Source organism: Hippocampus zosterae, chromosome 2 (genome assembly GCF_025434085.1).
Source record: "Hippocampus zosterae strain Florida chromosome 2, ASM2543408v3, whole genome shotgun sequence".
In the NCBI taxonomy this organism is placed as follows: Eukaryota; Metazoa; Chordata; class Actinopteri; order Syngnathiformes; family Syngnathidae; genus Hippocampus; species Hippocampus zosterae.
Genome location: NC_067452.1, coordinates 11,772,323 through 11,794,355, shown reverse-complemented (window position 1 = coordinate 11,794,355; position 22,033 = coordinate 11,772,323). Strand labels below are relative to the sequence as shown.

The 22,033-nt window shown below is 43.1% G+C and overlaps 1 protein-coding gene across 2 annotated transcripts in view; it reads right to left on the bottom strand.

The window, feature by feature from the left end:
* Positions 1-22,033, bottom strand: part of nkain4 (sodium/potassium transporting ATPase interacting 4) — a 57,367-nt gene that overhangs the window by 21,047 nt on the left and 14,287 nt on the right. For both annotated transcript variants that reach the window (XM_052056850.1, XM_052056849.1), the window contains exons 2-4: positions 16,907-17,044; positions 14,722-14,802; positions 8,256-8,456 (exon numbers count right to left, since the gene is read on the bottom strand). In XM_052056850.1, the coding sequence (XP_051912810.1) occupies positions 8,256-8,456; positions 14,722-14,802; positions 16,907-17,044 (420 nt within the window). The remainder of the gene's footprint in view (positions 1-8,255; positions 8,457-14,721; positions 14,803-16,906; positions 17,045-22,033) is intronic.

Below are 22,033 nucleotides of genomic sequence, written 5' to 3'. Positions count from 1 at the left end.
TCAAATTTCCAAGACCAACTTGTTTCCACTTTACAGTAGTGCCTGACAGGTTTTGGTCTAACTGCAGACCGTATGAAGTGTGGATGCCACAAACGCAGACTCGGATAAATAGCGATGACAAAAAGGTTTATTAACTAAGCGAGGGACCGACAAAAGGATTCAACAAAAGGTGCTGGCAAATCAAGGAGCCAGAGAAACCGAACGAGAACACAATGCGCTCGCCAATTACAAGGATAGAAGGATTTTCGAGAACATCATAAAACGAATCGAGGTTAGTACAATAAAACGAAACCAAGTACAATACTAAGACAAAACAAATACTCATAAACCCGAATGACTATGACGAGGAGGGCGACTAGAAGCTATGAACGAGCGATAACAAAGCACTTGGGCAAAAGTGGTGATCAAGAGCAATAGTCCGACAAACAAGATGGGTACAAGTCAGGTCAACTGTATTTCTCAAGCACTTTGAATGTCCGTCGAGCCATAAGCAATTTACTTTGAGCAGCTAGTCGGATGCATTCCACTCTGTCTTCTGCGGATCTAGCTTCAGTATCTACACACTTAGACAGTGAGGTCCCTCTTGGCCAATCGGAGGCCAGGATGATGCTCAGTAAGCCAATGGCAGACCAGCTATGAGTATGTTGCGTTCAGGAAACTCGCAGCTGTGACAGAAATAAACATTGTTCACGATGTAAACCAGTGTGGTGGTTGCTGTTTCCGAACGAAGCATGTAGAGGTCACTGTTGGATTAGACTTCGTTGTAGTGAATGTCTTCGCGAGGCTGGAGCAGAGAAAATGATTTTGTATAACGGAACAGGGTTTTTTTTCGTCGTGTGGGGGGCAGTAGAATGGGAATGGTGTTAATGCATGAAGATGTTTTCACATTAGAGGACATTTTCGCCCATGTAGGTTTCGTTCTAGAAGAATTTCACTGTATATACAATTTAAGATTCGAAGATTAAATCAACTGATTTAATCTTCGAATCTTAAACATGCAGAACATAATTATTGATTATGGCATTCGTGAATGAAGATCGAGGTAAAGTAGAGCAATGGCGGTTAAGAGATCAAAGCGAGAGCATGTGAGGGGGTTTTGCAAATGTCTTCTAGGTTAATTACAAAGGGCCCCCTCCCTGCCTAATAATGAGGCATAGGCCTCCTCCTCGAAAAAGAGATGTTTGTGTGTGTGCGCAGCTGAGAGTTAAATGATAAATTACCATGCGATAGTCTGCTGAGAACACATCCACCTGTTTTTTTTCTACTACCCCCTCCTTTGACAAAACACACACACACAAAGACACACACACACACACAAAGTCACACACGCACACACACAAACAAATGCACGTCGCTTCATTTGCATCTTTCACATCTAATAACTGCACGGTATGCCAATATCCCCCCACCTCGACACACACACACACACTTTATAGACACAAGCGGCCGTACTGCATGAATGAAAGCGGCAAGCAAACAAAGCAGGGCTTTGTGTTTAAATGCGGGCACCATTCAAAGAATTCAGATGAGGTCCGAGTGGGTGAAAGGCTAGATAGGAACAGTGGACCCTTCCGACTGGGGGACATTTAGAAAAGCTCGAGCAAAGAGTTTAGTTACCAAACTTCATAAGCTGTTTGTTTGCCATACAAATGTTGTAGTGTTGTCGCTCAGAAGAAAGAACAAATGTTGGAGGAAAATGTAATCTGCAGAAAATCAATTTCCCTGCTAAACAGCTTAACAATGAAATATTTGAGCAAAAACAGCTTTTGAGGTCGAATGGCAGTGGTGATGTGCTTACAAGTAGTATGAGGGCACAACTTTCAGAGAGTGGCCTGCTGTAGACATATTTGTCAGTTTTTTTTCTTCTCCTGTCTTTTGGCTGACTGCTTACTTCCAATGTTTAATCAGAAATCCTTCCTGGGCTCATGTGACAATGCGGTGGCAATTCGGGCTGCCACAAGTGATTATTTTGCAAGTACTGTCGACAAATCGCCAACAATAGCCATCACTAGTCAACTAATAAAATCACATGTCAAAGGTGTTATATCACACCAGGAAGCAGCTGCTCTTAGGGTTGCCACCTTTCAGATCTGGAAATACAATACAATACAATACAATACATGCTGATTTATATAGCGCTTTCACAACAGCGGCAGCTGTAACAAAGCGCTTAACAAAACAGTTAACATAAAGTAAAATAATAAACACAACACATAACATAAAACACGGACAGTCATGCAGTTCTAACCACTTTTCCGCCACATGCTTTGTTGTTTGAAGCAGTTTGAGAAGAAAGAGGAGAGGATCAAATAGGGCACACTACTCATGGCAAAACCCCCCAAAAAGGGCTGACTGCCTAAATACCAAAAAGAAAAAAGACATTGAATTCGCAATTAGAGGACGATTCTGTGTTTTACGGGGGCGATTGGCAAAGGTGCTCTTGTATAACCATCATTACATTACATCTTGAATTCCTTAAGGTGTAATTAAGATGATAGTACATTCAACTTTATGAGTTTTATTAGTTTATTGTGAAGAACTATGCTGTGTTTTACTGTTATGTGTTTCAGTTGAGGGTTTGTGGCAAATATGTCATGCTCTGTTAATCTGAGTGCTGCTATGTCCAACTTCACAAACACAAAACTCTAACTGGGACTGGAATGAGAGTGTGAAGGAGCATTTCAGCTGTGGCATACAAAACCGATGTTTGGTCGGTGATAAATGGGAGTATACCGAATAATGTGTCTGTAATCCACAGAAGAGGAGAATGCACCAGACCGCCCATTTCCATTAAAAAAAAAACGTAACTGACATCAATCTGACTGACATCGTTTCAAATCAACGGTGCTAAAAGTGCTAAAAGTGGTGGCCACAAATATTGGGACATTGAGACAATTCTCCTCTTTTTGTCTCTAAACACCACCGCAATGAATTGGAACAAAGTGTGCTTAATGCAGACTGTCACCTTCAACTTGAGGGTATTTTACATCTAAACCAGGTGAATGGTGTAAGAATCAGAACAGTTTGTATGTGTGCCTCCGACGTTTTAAGGGATCAAGAATAAGCGGAGGCCTGGCTGCACAGCTGTTCCATGGTTAGATGGGCATGTATGGAACTGCTTTCCTTGTATTTAATTGATGTGATAGCGAGATGAATTCTGAAGTACTTTGGGCAATATCCATCCATCCATCATCTACCGCTTATCCGGGGCCGGGTCGCGGGGGCAACAGCTTTAGCAGGGAAGCCCAGACTTCCCTCTCCCTAGCTACTTCTTCCAGCTCTCCCCGGGGGATCCCGAGTCGTTCCCAGGCAAGCTGGGTGACATAGTCTCTCCAGCGTGTCCTGGGTCTTCCTCTGGGTCTCCTCCCGGTGGGACATGACCGGAACACCTCACCGGGGAGGCGCTCAGGAGGCATCCGAATCAGATGCCCAAGCCACCTCATCTGGCTCCTCTCAATGTGGAGGAGAAGCGGCTCAACTCTGAGCCCCTCCCGGATGACTGAGCTTCTCACCTTATCTCTAAGGGAGAGCCCGGACACCCTGCGGAGAAAACTCATTTCAGCCGCTTGTATCCGGGATCTCGTTCTTTTGATCACGACCCATAGCTTGTGACCATAGGTGAGGGTTGGGACGTAGATCGACCGGTAAATTGAGAGCTTCGCCCTTTGGCTCAGCTCCTTCTTCACCACCGATACAACGTCCGCATCACAGCAGACGCTGCACCGATCCGCCTGTCGATCTCCCGCTCCCTCCTGCCCCCACTCGTGAACAAGACCCCAAGATACTTGAACTCCTCCACTTGGGGCAAGATCTCCTCCCCGACCCGGAGGGGGCACTCCACCCTTTTCCGACTGAGGACCATGGTTTCAGATTTGGAGGTGTTGATTTTCATCCCAACCGCTTCACACTCGGCTGTGAAACGCTCCAGTGAGAGTTAGAGAGCCCCGTTTGAAGGAGCCAACAGCACCACATCATCTGCAAAAAGCAGGGATGCAATACTGACGCCCCCAAAACGGACCCCCTCAACGCTTCGGCTGCGCCTAGAAATTCTGTCCATAAAAGTTATGAACAGAATCGGTGACAAAGGGCAGCCTTGGCGGAGTCCTACCCCCACTGGAAACGATTCCGACTTACTGCCGGCAATGCGAACCAAACTCTGACATCGGTGGTATAGTGACCGAACAGCCCGTATCAGGGGGTTCGGTACCCCATACCCACGAAGCACCCCCCACAGAACTCCCCGAGGGACACGGTCAAACGCCTTCTCCAAGTCCACAAAACACATGTAGACTGGTTGGGCGAATTCCCACATACCCTCAAGGACCCTGCTAAGGGTGTAGAGCTGGTCCACTGTTCCACGGCCGGGACGAAAACCACACTGCTCCTCCTCAATCTGAGGCTCGACTTCCTGACGGACCCTCCTCTCCAGCACTCCTGAATAGACCTTACCAGGGAGGCTGAGGAGTGTGATCCCTCTGTAGTTGGAACACACCCTCCGGTCCCCCTTTTTAAAAAGAGGGACTACCACCCCGGTCTGCCAATCCAGAGGCACTCTCCCTGTTGACCACGCGATGTTGCAGAGGCGTGTCAACCAGGACAGCCCCACAACATCCAGAACCTTGAGGAACTCCGGGCGGATCTCATCCACCCCTGGGGCCTTGCCACCGAGGAGCTTTTTAACCACATCGGTGACTTCAACCACAGAGATAGGAGAGCCCACCTCAGAGTCCCCAGGCTCTGCTTCCTCCAAGGAATGCGTGTTGGTGGAGTTGAGGAGGTCTTCGAAGTACTCTGCCCACCGGTTCACAACGTCCCGAGTCGAAGTCAGCAGCGCCCCATCCCCACTGTACACAGTGTTAGTAGTGCACTGCTTCCCCCTCCTGAGACGTCGGATGGTGGACCAGAATTTCCTCGAAGCCGTCCGGAAGTCGGCTTCCATGGCCTCACCGAAGTCTTCCCACGCTCTGGTTTTTGCCTCGGCAACCACCGAAGCCGCGGTCCGCTTGGCCAGTCGATACCCGTCAGCTGCCTCTGGGGTCATAAAGGCTCGATAGGACTCCTTCTTCAGCTTGACGGCATCCCTTACTGCTGGTGTCCACCAGCGAGTACGGGGGTTGCCGCCACAACTCAGATTGGCCGCCTCAAAAATAGAGGCACGGAACATGGTCCACTCGGGCTCAATGTCCCCTGCCTCCCCCGGAACATGGGAAAAGCTCTGTCCCTTTGGGCAATATAAGCTGCGCATTTAAGCCAAAGGCTTCATACGTCATTGGACGATGCTTCACAGTGCAAACGAACAACAACCCCCAGCATACCAAACGGTATGCTGCCAAGGATTCAACAGTCAAAGATTTATTCATGATTGTTGATTGCTCCCATTACTTTTGGTTACTCACAAAGTGGTAGGTACATACAAATACTGTTATAATTCTTACACCGTTCACCTGATTTGATTGCAAATACACTCAAATTAAAGCGGTGAGAGCACATGTAGATCATTTAATGTAAAATACATTGTGGTGTTTCACAGAGCTGCAATGCTGAAAATTGTGTCAATGTCCAAATATTTATGGACCTGACTGTACTAGCGAGCAGAGATCTCGAGAGCCCTCAGATTGGCCCAACTTTAGGAGGCTGGTGAGTGGTGTGGAAGTGCCTCTTTGACAAACGGGTAGGTCAAACCGTTTGACATCGGGGTGGGAAAACTAAGAGAGGATGACATGCTGTAATAATGTACTTTGTTGGGTGGGGCGAGGAGTAATAGAGGAAATAAGTAATAGAATAAGTGAGTGAAACCGACATGACAAATGTGCATGATCAGCTATCATTGGAAAAATCCTGTGATGGCTGTTATTGAATCATTTGTGAATTTACTGTGATGCATTCATTGAATGTGATGTGTGTTTGTGTGCATCGTTTAGAGAACTGTCACTCGAAAACCTAGTGACATCAGCAGATAAAAGCTACAATTGACGTCCCCCATTTTTTTTCCCCGACTCTGTTCCGTCATGAATATTCCTCTCTTGCCTTCCCATGAAATGTCTTTTAGTCAACATGTTTTATTTAACAATGAACATGACGCAAAGGAACAAAAAGGGACCAGGGTGACTGCAGAATAAAAAGATGCCACTGATGACACCAAGAAGAAAACGAGTCACAGGGATGACAGCGGAATTCAAAAAGGCACTCAATAAAAGTATACACTTTGGAGGACATTTGGATGCTGAAGAATCGTGGAGGAAAACACTCCCATCCAGCCATCCCATTTTCTATAGCACTTATTCTAATGAGGGCGGTGGGGGAGCTGAGCCGATATCAGGTGACTTTGTGGACTGAAGGGATCAAAGCCGTGATTCCAAAACTGAGAGATGACCACTCTTCCACCAGTGCCAAGTGAAACCGGCCTCTCTTCAGGATCGTCTGCCATCATCTACATCTTGGCGAACGCAATGAATCTCAGAAGACGGTGATTAAGACCAGCAGCTTAATATTTCATGGAAATGACACAAACGACCATCCTTTGAGCCCCAACTAAATATTTCATAGAAACCTTCAAAAGGCCCTCTGCCAAGACAAAAGTCCTTGCCCCCCCCCCCCCACCCCCCTTCTCTTTCATTCCTTGCTTGAGCTCTGCTTGGCTGGCTGCTCCGCATTTCAACCCCGAAGGAGAAAGGAGAAATGTTTAAAGAGGCATTATGCAGATACTGTAATTTACCTTCACATACCAGATTCAAAATCATTTCGGCACGCGCTTGTTGTCATGTTGAGCCTGCACCACCCACACCAGTGATATACAATCGTTTTGGGAGATGTGTGCAGCGCTCCCAACGAAGAACAGGCCATCACAAGTTGTCCGCTTTAACATTTTAATACCTTCAACTTTGCACAGGAGACACTGTGTCCAGCATGCATTCAAAATCTGCAATGTCATTGGGGAAAAATGGGAGATGAATTATTTCTCAAAGTATCTTAAGAGACCAAAAACTGTGATGTTTTTGCATACTTCACAGCCCTTTCAAACTATTGCAAGTGTTTTCGAAGGCAGTGACTCTTGTCTTCGTGTCAGGGTTCATTCAATGTCGCAAATATTTGCAAAACATTCGCCAACAGTTTTAGTGAATTTGCTTGCCGCAAGGAAATTTTGAACATGTTCAAATTCCCTTGCGACACGAAAAGTACTGGTGAACATCTGCTGCACGTCTGACAACCGTTTAGCAGACAATTGCGACCGTTCATGAACCCTGATGCAAACACGACTTTTTTCTACCTTCACCAATAAATGGAAATGTTCACCCTTAAGTGAGATTGTGGTTTACAAGATATCAGCGTGCCTTAAACATTCTCCAGTTGCACTCTTGTTGGTCCAGAGAACATCAATGAATATTTTGGTTTTCGAGGCCAGCCGAACTGACAGAGAACAAAGTTAAATCATTGAGACTGAGAACAGTCCAGTCACAGGAACGCTCCTGACTTTCATCATTCCTGCCAGGACATCAGATCTCTTTTAATCCACAAGGTTTAGATTATATATTTAAATCCTAGCTCGGGCCTATGAGTAGGTAAAGGTAGCCCTGTACATACGTATCACTTGTCAGGAGAACCCCAAAACGGCATGTTGGTTCAGCCATTAACATTCCGTCGTGAACGAGAGCAAGTCATTTTCAAATAACATAAAAAGTGATACCTATACCTGCGGATTGACCAATCGTATCGATTTGTGAAAAAAATATTGTCATGCTTTGTCTGTTTGTGTTTTAGTTTCCAGGTGGTTCGGAGGGCGTTCCCTCCAGAATGCACCTGTCACGCGTTACAATCATCTGTCTTTATAAGCTCTGCCTCGCCAACAACAATGCAGTTGGATACTTTGCCTTGCCTAGACCTTGTTCCACAGCGCTCTACTTTTGTATTCTCAGTGTAGTTATTTTTTTTTGTCACTTTGTTTTTATTTCTCGTAATTGGATTTCTTTGTCGTTTTATGACGTGGGTTTTTTGTTGTAGTTGTTATTTATTCCTCCTTCCCTTTTGCAAGTGATTTGTGTTTGTCTCGACTTGTCCTGGCACTTTTGTGGTACTGTGTTTTCTGTAATATAACTCTTGGTTAATCTTTACACGCGTCTATGTTTGTGGGATCCACTTCATTCCGGAGCGATCCGGAACTTCACAAATGTTACATTCAGCAAATTGTCTCATAGGAGGCGTTTGGCCCAAGGCAGGCATGTAACATATGACTGTGGAAAGCGCGGACTGATACTCACAGCATTCAGGATCTGTGTTCCACTGTGCATGACCTCGATGTACTGGTAGTCCATGAGGCAGCCCATGACAGTGATGTACGAGTGGCTTTCAGTGGTGTGAACCCCTTCAGCTTGTGGCATTTCCCTCCTCACACAGCCTGGCCCGTGTTCGCTCCACCACGAGTGATGGGCTGAGATGTTAAATGTCAGAAGTTCACTGTCCTGGAATAGACAAAGAAAAAAACCATTCACATCTTGATTCACTGCCGCGATGAGGGCATTTGAACCATGGCGTTCAAGCCGTCACGATTCATCGGCTTTTCCTACACACAATGGTATTTGGTCATAAATATTGAACGAGTTTAATATCAAAGCTTGTCGACCGGACCTGTTTCGGACCTTATTATCACAACATCCCAGAACCTTTCTCTGACCCTTGTTGTCACATAGGACAAATTTGCAGATGAACTTAGACCGGGGTCCCACTGCAAAAATCTTGCACATTCTGCTCATTTAACTCAACATGCTTATTTTGGCTCTCGATTGCTCCGCTATGCATACACACTTGCGTCTTTTTTCTCTCTCTCTCTCATCTCTCTCTCTCTCTCTCTCTCTCTCTCTCATCTTAAACCTCAGCATGTGCATGCAACTGCACATAGGTGATGAATTTTCAGTTTGAGGGCAGACTTGAGCACTTTTTTTAATTGGTCTACAGTGACATATTCAGTATTTTCATTGGCATCAAATTAAAAGCTGCAGGGTTCAATGTTTGGGGAAAAAAAGTCGTTGCTGGAAGTCCAGAAAATACGGTGGGCGACACACACACACGCACACGCACACACACGCGCAAACAATAATTTAGTCATATTTGTGAATTATGAGTTATGTTCAGCAGCTGGTGTTTTTTTTTCTGAAAAGTCAAAAACTATAAATTACAATGAATTGTAAAATACGTATTGTGCAAGCTTCTTTAACAGGTCTTTTTTTTTTAAAATCTGTGTCAAAAATTCATTGAGATTTTGCATTAAAATTTGCTGTTGATCAATGTTAATTTTGTTGTGTACCAGACCTTTGAGGAAAATTAAAGGTGCTTCTTGTATTTCTCAGAGCAAGGACACACAATTGATTGCGAATGCTAACCGACACAAGATGACTTGAGTTGTAGCTGATGTCAAATCAGCACATTCCCTTTGACCATTTCAAAGAGCCATCTGGGTGAGCGGTCAAAAAACTAATGGACTGCAGGACAGGTTGAAGAGAGAGACTGAACAAAAAATGTTTTATGAACCATTAGAGTCAGAAAGAAGTTTGATTTTGGTCAAATCATATAGTACCAGTACTTTATTAAAAAAAACTAAAAGAAAAAGTCTACAAGCGAGCAAATATCCGTAAAAGGGCTTTGGAGCGCTTCTTCTGAAAGGGGAACAGGTCAAATGTCAAATGGTAAAGCGTATAGAACCACATTTAACTCCCAAAAAAGACATTTCAAATCCAATACTATATTTGTGAAATAGGATTTTAATGCTGGGCAGCATGGTCGACTGGTTAGCACATCCGCCTCTCAGTGCGGAGTTCATGGGTTCGATTCCGGATCCGGCCTCCCTGTGTGGAGTTTGTATGTTCTCCTGCATGGGTTTTCTCCAGGGTCTGTGGTTTTCTCCCACATTCCAAAGACATGCGTGGTCGGGTGATTAAACGGCTCTAAATTGTCCCTAGCTGTGAGTGTGAATGTTTTTATTTGTCTATGTGTGCCCCGCGATTGGCTGGCAACCAGTTCAGAGTATACCCCACCTACTGCCCGAAGCCAACACGGATAGGCTCCAACATGCCCACAACCCTGGTGAGGATGAGCGGTTCGGATCATGGATGGATGTATGACAGCCTCTCAACAGTAAATATTCCCAGTTTTATTTAGTCCTCTATTTAAAATATAAAAAAAGAAGAGCAGTTCACAGCGACAGTGGCTGGTGAATGCAGCCAGCTCCATGGTCCATTAAACGAGTGCAAACATTCCATTACGGTCACTTAATGGACAAAAACTGTAAACGATTGTCACCAAAATGTATTTACAAATGTATACACAGGGCCAAATGATACTCTGAATAAATTACCATGGAACTCAAAATATGTTTTATTCTATTAACTGAAGTTTGCCTCTTCTTTAATTAACTCACAGTAAAAAAAAAAACCCAAATAAAACACGACATCCATGACTGACTCACCAAAATTGATGCCATATGGCCCTAATATGCATGTGAATAATATAATTGTTAATATAATCATTATTATCATCCAAAATATTACGGGTTTAGTTCTAATATTTTCAGACTATGATTTGCCCATTTTGGTGACAATCGGTTTCGTTTTTTGTCCATTAAGCGACTGTAATGTACTCGTGGCACCTGCTTCAAGGACCATGGAGCTGGCTATGTCTGCCCGCTACTGTAAATCTTTTTTTTGTTTTGTTTTTTTTTCTCCACAAATTAACGTATTAAACCTGAGCTGCGTAGGAGTGCAAATACGTGCTTACGCCATACTTTTCTATTGCACAATAGACAGGAAACAAGTCCAAAACAAACAATACCATGTTAAAGCATGCAAGCAGTCACAGTGATTATGTAAACTGGTTAAAAAAACTGTCCAAAATGGTGGTGTACAGTGTATGTCATTATTTTGATACTTAATCATCTTAAACTTTTTTTTCAGGGAGTAAGATGCCATTGTCATTTGCACCATTCATGTTTATTTACAGTGCCTGACAAAATGAAGGAAAACGAGCGCTCAATGGCGCGTTCCTTTAATAAGGAAAGACCAATTGATTCCCTTTTTTTGTGTCATCAATCTTTTCCATTTCTTCAATTCAGGTATTGCATAGTAACAAACTATTTTCTTTTCTACATTCTGTGGGTCAGTATCAAGCACAAATATACATTTCAGTTTAAACTTACAATTTCTTGGATCCAAAACACAAGGAATAAAAAGAGAAAAGAAAGCCAATCACTGCCTTTGTGCAATTTCACTTGACTTGACATATAGGTTTAAGGCTGTGCACGTCTGAGATTAGACCAGCAGACAAGGAACATAAATATTAATTGTAAGTTTCAAAAGTGTTCAAACTAAAAGAAAGAAACCTTGAGAGAAACCTTCTTCTGACTTCACTAAAACAGAACAAAATATTGTCACTTGCACTGAGCAACACAAGCCAAAAATTCACCAATAGTCATAATTTACACAGACCAAGCCCTCAGCAGGGCTAATGTTATGTTTGTAAGGTTACATTAACATGAATCTCAATGATTTGCGGAACGTTAATTTTACCTTGTTTCAGGTCCTACGTGGTTTCAGACTGGGAGTGGAGAGCAAGGCCCGTGTTACAATGATTACAGGCCTTGGTGCTTGGCTTGCGTTTCCATCTGAAATTTTCCCACACTTTTGCCAACTTCCCCTGCCATTTACCAAATAGCTTCGCTTCTGCCTCAGAGTTTCTGCATGTATCTGACATAAGCATGTTGTGTCCGCTCATTTTGCTTTGAGCATTTTATTTTCTTTGAATATTTGGGGCGTGGGTGTCAGGGGGGAGAGTTCTCCATTGTGTGCGGCCCCTATTCCCTGCGAATAATGAAGGTTGCCTGTATTAAACAAAGCCTGGCCAGTCAATCGCAGTGAGCACATTGGTGTCAAATAAACAAATAGGTCAGGTTCAAAGTTCACAGCCACAAAGTCGGCCGTTTCGAAATGAGGCTCTTTAATGCCGTAATGATGTCTAATCAGCAGGTACCGGTATTTAATCCTGCGCGCACGCTCACACCACTCAATATTCCACTATGGCAATCCAAGCTCCCATATGCCCCACTGTGACCAGACATACATTATTAACAGAGCCACATGTTTCCTTGAAGCATCTCATTAACCACACACATACATACACTGGATTTGTTCCGACATCATGCAACCCTCCACCGCAAACTGACTGCCTAGTTGAGCATTTATTACGACTTTAGGAATCCACTTCTTTTAATTCTTAACCTTGACAGTGGTCTTAGGGTCAGTGAAGGAGAATGAGAACACTAATAGTAAACAGAAATCATTGATTGTGCTCTGCATCTACGGGGTGGGATGAGATCCTCCATCAGGTATTTACTGGTCAATCTACTCTGTTCCCACTCTCACCTATGGTCACAAGGGTGGTGGGTCATGACTAAAAGAATAATCTACAAGCAAATAAAAGCTGCCTCCGCAGGGTTCTCCTTTGAGAGTACATAGTGAATCACTTGCCCGGGAGGGGCTCAGAGTAGTTTCTGTTCCTCTGCTCACGAGAAAAGACAGTTGTGGGGGCTGGGGCATCTGTTTGGCAGGCTTCTTGGAAACCTCCTTTGGTGAGGTGTCCCAGGCGCTGACCCGTAGGTGGGAGGCCAGGAAACACTCGACAGACTATGTCTTTCAGTTGACCTGGGAGCATCTTGGGATCCCCCAAGGGAGAGGGAAGAATGGGCTTTGCTTAAGATGCTGCCCCCGCCACCTTACTCCGGATATGAAGAAGGAAATAAACGTATAGAGGAAAAAAGTCAACATGCTGTTTGACTTTTAAAGTCGACTCTAAAATATTACAGATGAACACCTGAACAAAACAATAGTCTCTTCTAGACACCATTCATTTTTTATCACTGCCCCTTCACTCATCATCTTATTGTAGCTCAAATCAGTTTAGCTGAAGTCAGTTGATCCATCAAGTAAACAAAGTTTTTCTTTGAGATTATTTTTAGTTTAAAATGATCCCGATTTAGACTGGTCTCCACAAAGTCGCATATAGCAGCTTTTTATTCATTCAACTTGTCTTTTATTATGTTCCCTCTAATTTTATCCGACATGAAAATGATTTGCTAAATAACAGTAATGTTTCAGAAGTTGAATTTTTGTTTTTCGTGGCAGTCAAATTGCTTTTCTCCCACATCTGCTCATTTAATAATTAATCTGACGATTCAGTCGAAAGGGTTTATCAATTCTCTTGTCGGGGGGAAAACTTCATGACTCATAATGGTTATTACACTGACTTATCGGTCTGTTATATTTTTACATTACGTGAATGTGAGAACTAATAAGTCAAATATATTGAGAAAAGGGGCGAGGGAGGAGCGTGTTGGTCAAAGGTTTGTCCAGAGAGTCAGGGGCCTCTCTGTCAATCTGTCTTGCACCGGGGGGACCAGCTGGGGGATCAGTAGGAGGTGACGGATCATGCACCGTATGACCTCATCCCTGTTTCAGGGCTCTAGCTTGCTTAATACAACACACACCACCACAAACTCCTCCCAAACCATCCTATCAAGGTTGTGCAAGGCAGGTCTGACTGAATCAAATTCTCTGAATCAAATCTGTCTCATGATAAAATGTGTCAGGGGTTTCAAAGAAAGCTGTGTGTTCAGAGTGTGTGTGTGTGTGTGTGTGTGTGTCCACACTCCATTAGCCAACTCTCCTCCTGGCCAGCATATGCAAAGGCTGGGAGCCCAGGCTGGCTCCATCTGTTGGGTTAATGCCCAGCCGCAGCCCTGAGCAGCTGGCCCCGACAAGCTCCGTTAGACAGCACACAAAAAGGCACACGCGTAAGAGACGCGCATAGAGGAGTCAAGTGATGGACAAGACGCACGGTAGGGAGCTGAAGTCTCTCACACAATGGCTGAGGTACCAGAGCTTGAGAAGGTGGTTGCGAAATTCCTTTTGGGTGTCTGAGAAAGTGCGAGATTAGCTGCATGTATTCATTATTCTCAATGGTCAGGCAGCCAAAGAGGGGGGGGTGGGAAACAGAACAATGTGAGGAAGGGGTGGGGATTATGTCCTTCAGAAAAGAGGAAGAAAAGTGGGGCAGGGCAATATTTATGGAAACATTACGGGGAAAGACATGTTGGCTGCTTATATACAGAGGATATAAAAAGTTTACACACGCAGGTTCAAAAGCTAGGCTTGAACTAAATTTAATGGGAAAAAAAATCGAAAAAGTACACAAGTTTGCACACCCTGCAAGAACTGGGATACATGTGGCTGTGTTCTCTTCAAGCGTGGCTTCATCAACAAAAGCATTTGGGAAAATGTGTTATGGGCTGATGAAACCAAGGTTGACATTTCTGATTCTAAAAGGTACGTGAAGCTAGGTGGGCATTAGCAACATGTATAGGGGGGTGTTTTTCTTCAAATGGAACCGGGGCTTTAGTCAGGGGTCGAGGGAATTATGAACAGTTCAAAATATCAGTCAGTCAGTGTTCACACAAAACCTTCAGGCTTATCAAGAAAAACCTACTAGAAATTCACATGGGGTTAATGAGAGCAAAGATAAATGGTGGCAGGTGTGTGCTTAACCCTATTTAACATGGGTTAGAATGTGATCGGTTAATTCCGAACACAGTCACATTCCCATTTTTAAGAGAGTGTGCACACTTCTGCAAGCACATTATACCAGTTATCTAATTTTACTTCCATTTGGAAAAGCAAGCCTCACCTTAGACAGGCCGCCTACGTCCAGGTAAAAGCAGATGAGGAAGACATTCCAAGCCACCCAAAGAGCCGCCCAAACTGCAAACTGAAGGGAAAAATAACATCAACGTTACTTGTGCTAGTACACAACCTTAATCTTTATAGAAGTGGAGAAAACATGACACACCTTTATGTCACTCATTTTAATAGTGCAAAAGACATGGTATGATTTAAATGTGTTGTGCCTGTGCAATAAATAAAGGCAGAATGCTTGAACATGAATGAACAGCAAAAGCGTGACCGTGAACCAACCAACATGACTTTGAACTCATCTACAGTATCTAAGACTTGCTACATTCAGTATCCTTTGACAAAATTGCTGGTTTGATACTGAACATTAATTGCATGATGTTGGAACATCAAGTGATCACTGAGTCCTCAAGGGACAGGACAATTTAAAGCTCTCAACATGACTCCATGGAAATCTTCTGACTCATGCTGAGTGCTGTGTTATTAATGTGTCAGAGGAAATGTAGACAGAAAAACAGCGCTTTGACGAAAACATACTCTCGATGTTGAATCATGAAAACGTCCCGGCTTGCCAACCTCCCTATTCTGCGTCAAACAGCTTCCTCTTCTTCTTCTCTGGCGTATTCCTCTCTCAGTTTTGCTGATAAAAATGTTCTAGTCATTGCTCGGGAGGTCACATATTGAAACGAGTACGGTAATCATCTGGCTTCGAAAGGTTTTAATTCTACTTTATGTTTAACAAGAATCAATTAAAGGGATAATCGTTTTTATGACATGACAATTGCTTGCTTGTAGCAGCTGTAGTTATGTAGAAATTCATGGGGAAAACAAGTCAAAAATGTTCTTGACAATAACATGTTCTACGTTGCCACTTGCTGCAGACTGAAAATGACATCACGGTTGCTCAGGACTCAGCTACCGGCCAATCACGCCTCACCTGTTTTCTGAGTTAGGTCATTCGACCTTTGCAAGCTGAGCTGTGATTGGTCCTTACCGGGCAACCATAATGTAATTTTCAGTCAGCTGCTAGTGGCAGAACGACCGGCCCTGAACAGGTAAATTCTACTGCTCAACTCATAGTCCACAAATTCTATATTAATCAGAATACAGTGTTTAGACTGCATAAAACATTTAAAAACTTTTTTAAATCACTTTAAGTGAGTTATCAAAATAACGTGTCTTTGAACATTCATTCCCTTCTACTGTGACTCTATGCGTGATTATTACGGTCATGATTTGTGTAACAAGAGTGACCTTCACTGTCCAGAATTGTGATGAGACCCCCACCAGGCCCCAAAACTGTGCCCAGCTTGCTTTAATTAGACCTAATTACCACAGTTACAGTGGTTGAAGGGTGTCGCACAATACACTTACACAATACACTTTACGCCAGTTGTCAAATAGTTCAAGGTGAAAATATTTAAAGTTGAAAATACAAAGAAACCGTGTATGACAGTCAGCATGAGCACAATACATCAAAATACAGTGGGGCCTTGATATATGAGTTTAATTTATTGCGTTGTCATGCTTGTAAATTTAGAGCAAATTATTGGAACAACTTTTTTTTTTCAGCAATGCCACTGATTATTTCAGCAATACAATTCTAAGACACATTCTACCTGTGTTAAAATAGTGTGGCTTTGTAGTAAAAGAGTGCAGATACCTAACCGGCCTGCCTGCAGTCCAGACCGGCCTCCCACTGAAAATGTGTGTCACCTTATGAAGTGTAAAACACGATAACTGAGAACCCAGACTTTTGAACACTTGAAGATGTACATCAAACAAGAATGGCAAATAATTTCATCTATGCAGCTGTAACAATTAGTGTCCTCAGTTCCCAAACGTTGATTGAATGTTGTGAAAAGCAAAGATGATGTGACACAGTGCTCAACATGACTCTGTCACAGCGTTTTTGGAACGTCTTGCAACCAAAACATTCTAAGTTGATCAGTGTGAGCATGACGTATCTTGTCTTTGTAGTGTATTCCATTAAATATAGGTTGAAAATGTTTGAAAAGTCATCGGATACTGTTTTTATGGATGTTTCATACAACATCCCAGCTTCATTGGAATTGGGTATGTATGCACACACACACACACACACACACACACACAAAATGAAAGAATTTTATCCAATACGTGCATCCAAATACTGCTATGATTTAGTTATAGGCACTCACCACTACAACGTAGCGTGGTCGGTACTGTATGGTGCCGAAGAGGCCGAGGATGACAATGATGATGTGGACAAAATTGGCTAGGATCGGCGCCCATTGGTAACCCAGGAAGTCAAAGACCTGTCGTTCAAGTGCCAACACCTGCAGAGCAAGATGAAGAGACAAACAGATTCAAAACCAATGTTTTTTCCTGCTCCTTGGAGCATTTGAGGTTTTGGAAGTCGCAAATACACACACGACATCATGTCGACTGAAAACCCCTTCTCCCCTCAGGCTCACGGTCAACAATTCAACACTGAGCCAATCGGGCTTGAGTGTTTCTCCTCGAACTGTGGGAGCGTCCCAAGGGCAAGGACTTCAAGCTTAAGAAAATAAACAATGGCAGATGCATTGATACAACTACTACTGAGCTAAAGTGAAGCTCACAATTTCCTCAACAGCCACTTGGAGGGACAAGACTTTATGGAAGAGGCGAGTATCATCCACCAAAATACCACTGAAGGGAGCTTATGTGTTTATTAAACTACAAGCCGGCATGCATTGTTTTCACAGACGAACAGTGTGCACAAATAAGCAAGCGAATCCACTGTGGTGAGACCAAATCATCCAAAAGTCGTCCTTGACAAAGAGCATTCCCACATTATTTGTTGTCGGGACTTCATCCTTTAAAAACCTTGAATCTTTTACATCATTTCCCACGCTTCCACGTGAGTGCAAAGTAATTTGAAGGGTGGTGACAGCTGAATTTGCTGTTTGCATCAAATCACCAGGCATTTGAAGAAAAATGCCAGTGAAGAACAGAAACCATTTACCGGTAATTTGGTTTTCCTTTTGATTCCATTGCATTGCCAATTTGCGTGCGTGCACACGGTGGTTGTGTTTATATTTGTGAGTGAGCCTGTAGTAGCACGTTTCACTTTGTGTATGTCATTTTCAGCCACACTTGAAAATGGATGAGGGGAGGGAGGGAACTTTGCCGCATTTACATTGCACGAGACGCACGTACACAAACATTTTGTACACAATCGGGCAGGCTCCACTTAACGAAATGGAAATGTTAACAGGCATCCAATCTTTTTGACAGACAGGGAAGGGGACATTATCAAACAGAGTTATAATTAAGAGTGAAGATTCCTTCGCATAGGGAGTGAGTTCAAGAACTTCAGACGCAGTGGAAAGTGACAACGGAGGAAGCAAGTGACCTCCAATGAGAATGAGAACCATGGAACTGCTCACCCAAAGATAACAGCTTCCACTCTGGTGATGCGAGCAAAATGGATGGATGAGAATTGAAAAGTGAGGAGAAAATGTCAAAGTCTAAAACAGACGCAGAGGCAATTCATAGATTGCAGCTTAACAAAAAATGACTGATCGCCGTCTTTTCTAATAGGTTCTGTCTATCACCTGGATGAAGAAACAGCTTAAGGAAATGGGAGTTGGACATCTTTGCATGGGTTATGCAGGTCAGCAAACAGGGTGCAACTAGGATGCAGCAGCATAATAACTTCATACTGGGAGCTTTTAAATTTAATTAGGGCTCTAACTAACAATTTTAATAAACCATTAATCTGTTGATTTTGTTGATGAATCGGATGAAAAAAAATCCATCCCTATATTCAAAAACAGGGCATAGAAAATTGACAGTGCAGAAAAGGCTTATACATACACAGACATGCACACACACACACAAATGTGTATACAGTACAGTATATACATACAAAAATGTGTACATACATGTACATATACATACAGAATATACACAAACACGCATACAAACGCTCGGAAATAGGCAATAACACTGATCAGTTTTCCATAGTAAAAGCAGAAGTTTGCACATATCTTATTTGGATTCCACACAAAGAAATGTGCTTTTATGGAGACCTATAGAAATCGAGATTATTTACTGTTGAGAGGCAAAAATTCTGAGGATTTGGAAATATTTCAAAAAGGTCTCCAATTGACCAATTGATTATCAAAATAATTTGGTTGTCGCTTAATTGACTTATTGATATCAAGTCTAAAGAGTCATTCATCCACAGTCAACATGAGAAATATGAAGGAGAGAAACAGATTTTCCTGCCAAAAAAAGCAGGCCTTGGCGGTGCACGCCAAACTCGGTGTTCATCAGCACCTTTATATACTTGACCGTAAGTTTGGGTCACTACTCGATGTAGGAGATTATTTGGACGAGACCTGCGAGCACAAAACTGAGATACGAGTGCTGTATGGTGGCAGTGAACTCAATTCAACTCCCCTCAAAATAAGCAGCAGTTCAGCAAATAGTGAAAAAATGTTCAAAAAAGAGGCTTCAAGCCAAGTAATGGCAAATCTCAGTTGAATTTTACTGTCAAACTAAACATAGAATAGTAAGAGTATTACTCATTGTTCATTTAAAACAAACCAATGGCTTTGTCTTTGCCTTTGGCAAGTCCCCATAGCTTAATGCTAAATTATACTCATATATAATCATATATGCTCACAAAAATGGGTATTGCTGAGTACTGTTATAGATTCCCAAGTACTGAGAACTGGTTCAAATGTAAAAGGTACCCATTCGTAGCAGCAACACGCGTCAACAGATTATAGAAGAAAATTCATAAAATCATCTATTTTTTAATCCTCTCTGAAAAAAAAATGATATGAGAAAGTACTATTCTTCTTCGTGTGTGTGTGGATGAACTGCCTCCTGGTGGCCAAGACGGGCAGACCACAAGGAGCAGCACAATGAACTGAAATGGATAAATGGCCTTTGCATTCATTTCACGGAGGAAAGTTGATTTGCAGAGGTGCGCTTCTCTCCAATAAAAGACAATTCAATATGTATCTCGACATACAGGGTGTGGTACAATTCCAAGACGACTTATTTTAAAGTGGTTTGATTCCGTGGGATTTCTTTCAAAGACATCTCACGATTTCTTTCAAAGACATCTCACGTCTTTCATTAAAGATGATTCAATACCTCAATATAAGTCAAGTAGAACAAATTGATTCGGTCACATCTTGCAAATAAATCGAAACCTGTTTTCTTATTCAATTTATTTTGCTACACCCCTATTTATTTGAATGTTTTGAGTTACAAACGTGGTCATGGAACACATTAAGCTCATATCTCAAGGCACCACTGTACACTACAGCATCCCTGAATGTTACTGAGTATTAACACATTCATTTTCCATGTTTATTTTTTGTACAAACAGTTGTAGTGTATTTTATTTAGAGAGTGATTTATTCGAAACAAAGACATACATGCCATATGCCACAAAAATGACTAAAGGTTCAGGTTGTTCTTATGTTGGAGATAATGGTCTGTTTGTATGGAATGACGTAAAAAGATTGAAAAAAATTGGTTGACATTATCAAAGTGTATCGGCATGAGAGAGGTGTGCATGCATGCCAAATCCTCCTCTCAATGCTGTAGTAAGCCTCTCTGATCACGGCTAACTCAATAGTCCTTTGAGATGATGGCAATCAATCTTGTGGAGGGAAAAATCTCTCTCACGCAACACACACACACGCGCGCGCGCGCATACACACACACACAAACACACACACACACACGCGCGCACGCAACATCATTCAAGCCCATATGGCTAGATGACCCCACATCTCTGAGGAAGCAGATTACAGGGGAGTGGGGTGGAAATTGATCACCAACACTACCAGGAGTAGTAAGCCGGCAACAAAGTGGCCTGTAAAAGCCTCCTACTGATAGCCTGATGGTGCACAAATGACTCCCTAGAGACTAGCAAATTGTCTGTGTATGAGTTTGGGTGCCAACTTGGAGGCCTGTTACCCACACTTTGCATTCCTTTTGTAAATACTTTATTGAAATACTACTTAAACTATCTGGACACTCACGCTGATAAGGGGATGCGCTCATCATCGCGTGCATTGCTTTCAACCAGCACTTGAGGATTCGGCATTGAATTAATCCAAATGACTTTTAGGGATTACTTCAGAGGCAGTTTAAAAAGCAACAATTTACACTACCTCTGTCAGGTTTCTGAAAACCGGATCTGTTTTTCACAAACCACGCAGTGCATGGCCTGCGACTACCACTGATTAACACACAGAACTCTAAGAGCAGGCGCTTGCACAATGCCATTTAAAAGCTATACAGAGGGCTGCACTTGAACTCAGCATCAAGAATTCAGCGGTTGCTTTGGAGGGCGAAGAAGCTTTACGTGTGGTGACTTCATTTTGATCAAAGGCTTCAACCAGAAGATTATGATGCTCAACAATCTGAAGCAGAAATAGTGCTTCACGTTTGATCAGTGTGACAGCCATAAAGCAGAATGCCAAGTCTTATTGCTCACTTATATTGCCACGTGGCAATTTGGCAATGCAGTCGCAATGTCAAGGGAATGAGATGTTCATGAAAAGTACAAAGCCAAAGCGGTCAAATGCTGATGGTTACACATGGGTCTGCATAATACATGGAAATAGAAGAAGTATGTTCTAGAGGAGGGCGGCCCGGTAGTCCAGTGGTTAGCACGTCGGCTTCACAGTGCAGAGGTACCGGGTTCGATTCCAGCTCCGGCCTCCCTGTGTGGAGTTTGCATGTTCTCCCCGGGCCTGCGTGGGTTTTCTCCGGGTGCTCCGGTTTCCTCCCACATTCCAAAAACATGCGTGGCAGGCTGATTGAACACTCTAAATTGTCCCTAGGTGTGAGTGTGAGCGTGGATGGTTGTTTGTCTCTGTGTGCCCTGTGATTGGCTGGCAACCAATCCAGGGTGTCCCCCGCCTACTGCCCGGAGACAGCTGGGATAGGCTCCAGCACCCCCCGCGACCCTAGTGAGGATCAAGCGGTACGGAAGATGAATGAATGAATGGATGAATGTTCTAGAGGATGACACGCGAGTGGATTTTCACTCCCGTCCCAGCCCACTCCCACAGTAAAAATGCTGTCTCCTGCATGAACCCGGTACCTCTGCACTGTGAAGCCGACGTGCTAACCACTGGACTACCGGGCCGCCCTCCTCTAGAACATACTTCTTCTATTTCCATGTATTATGCAGACCCATGTGTAACCATCAGCATTTGACCGCTTTGGCTTTGTACTTTTCATGAACATCTCACAGTCCTGGACCACAGCAAAAACAGCAAAACAATTTTTTTTTAAATCATGAC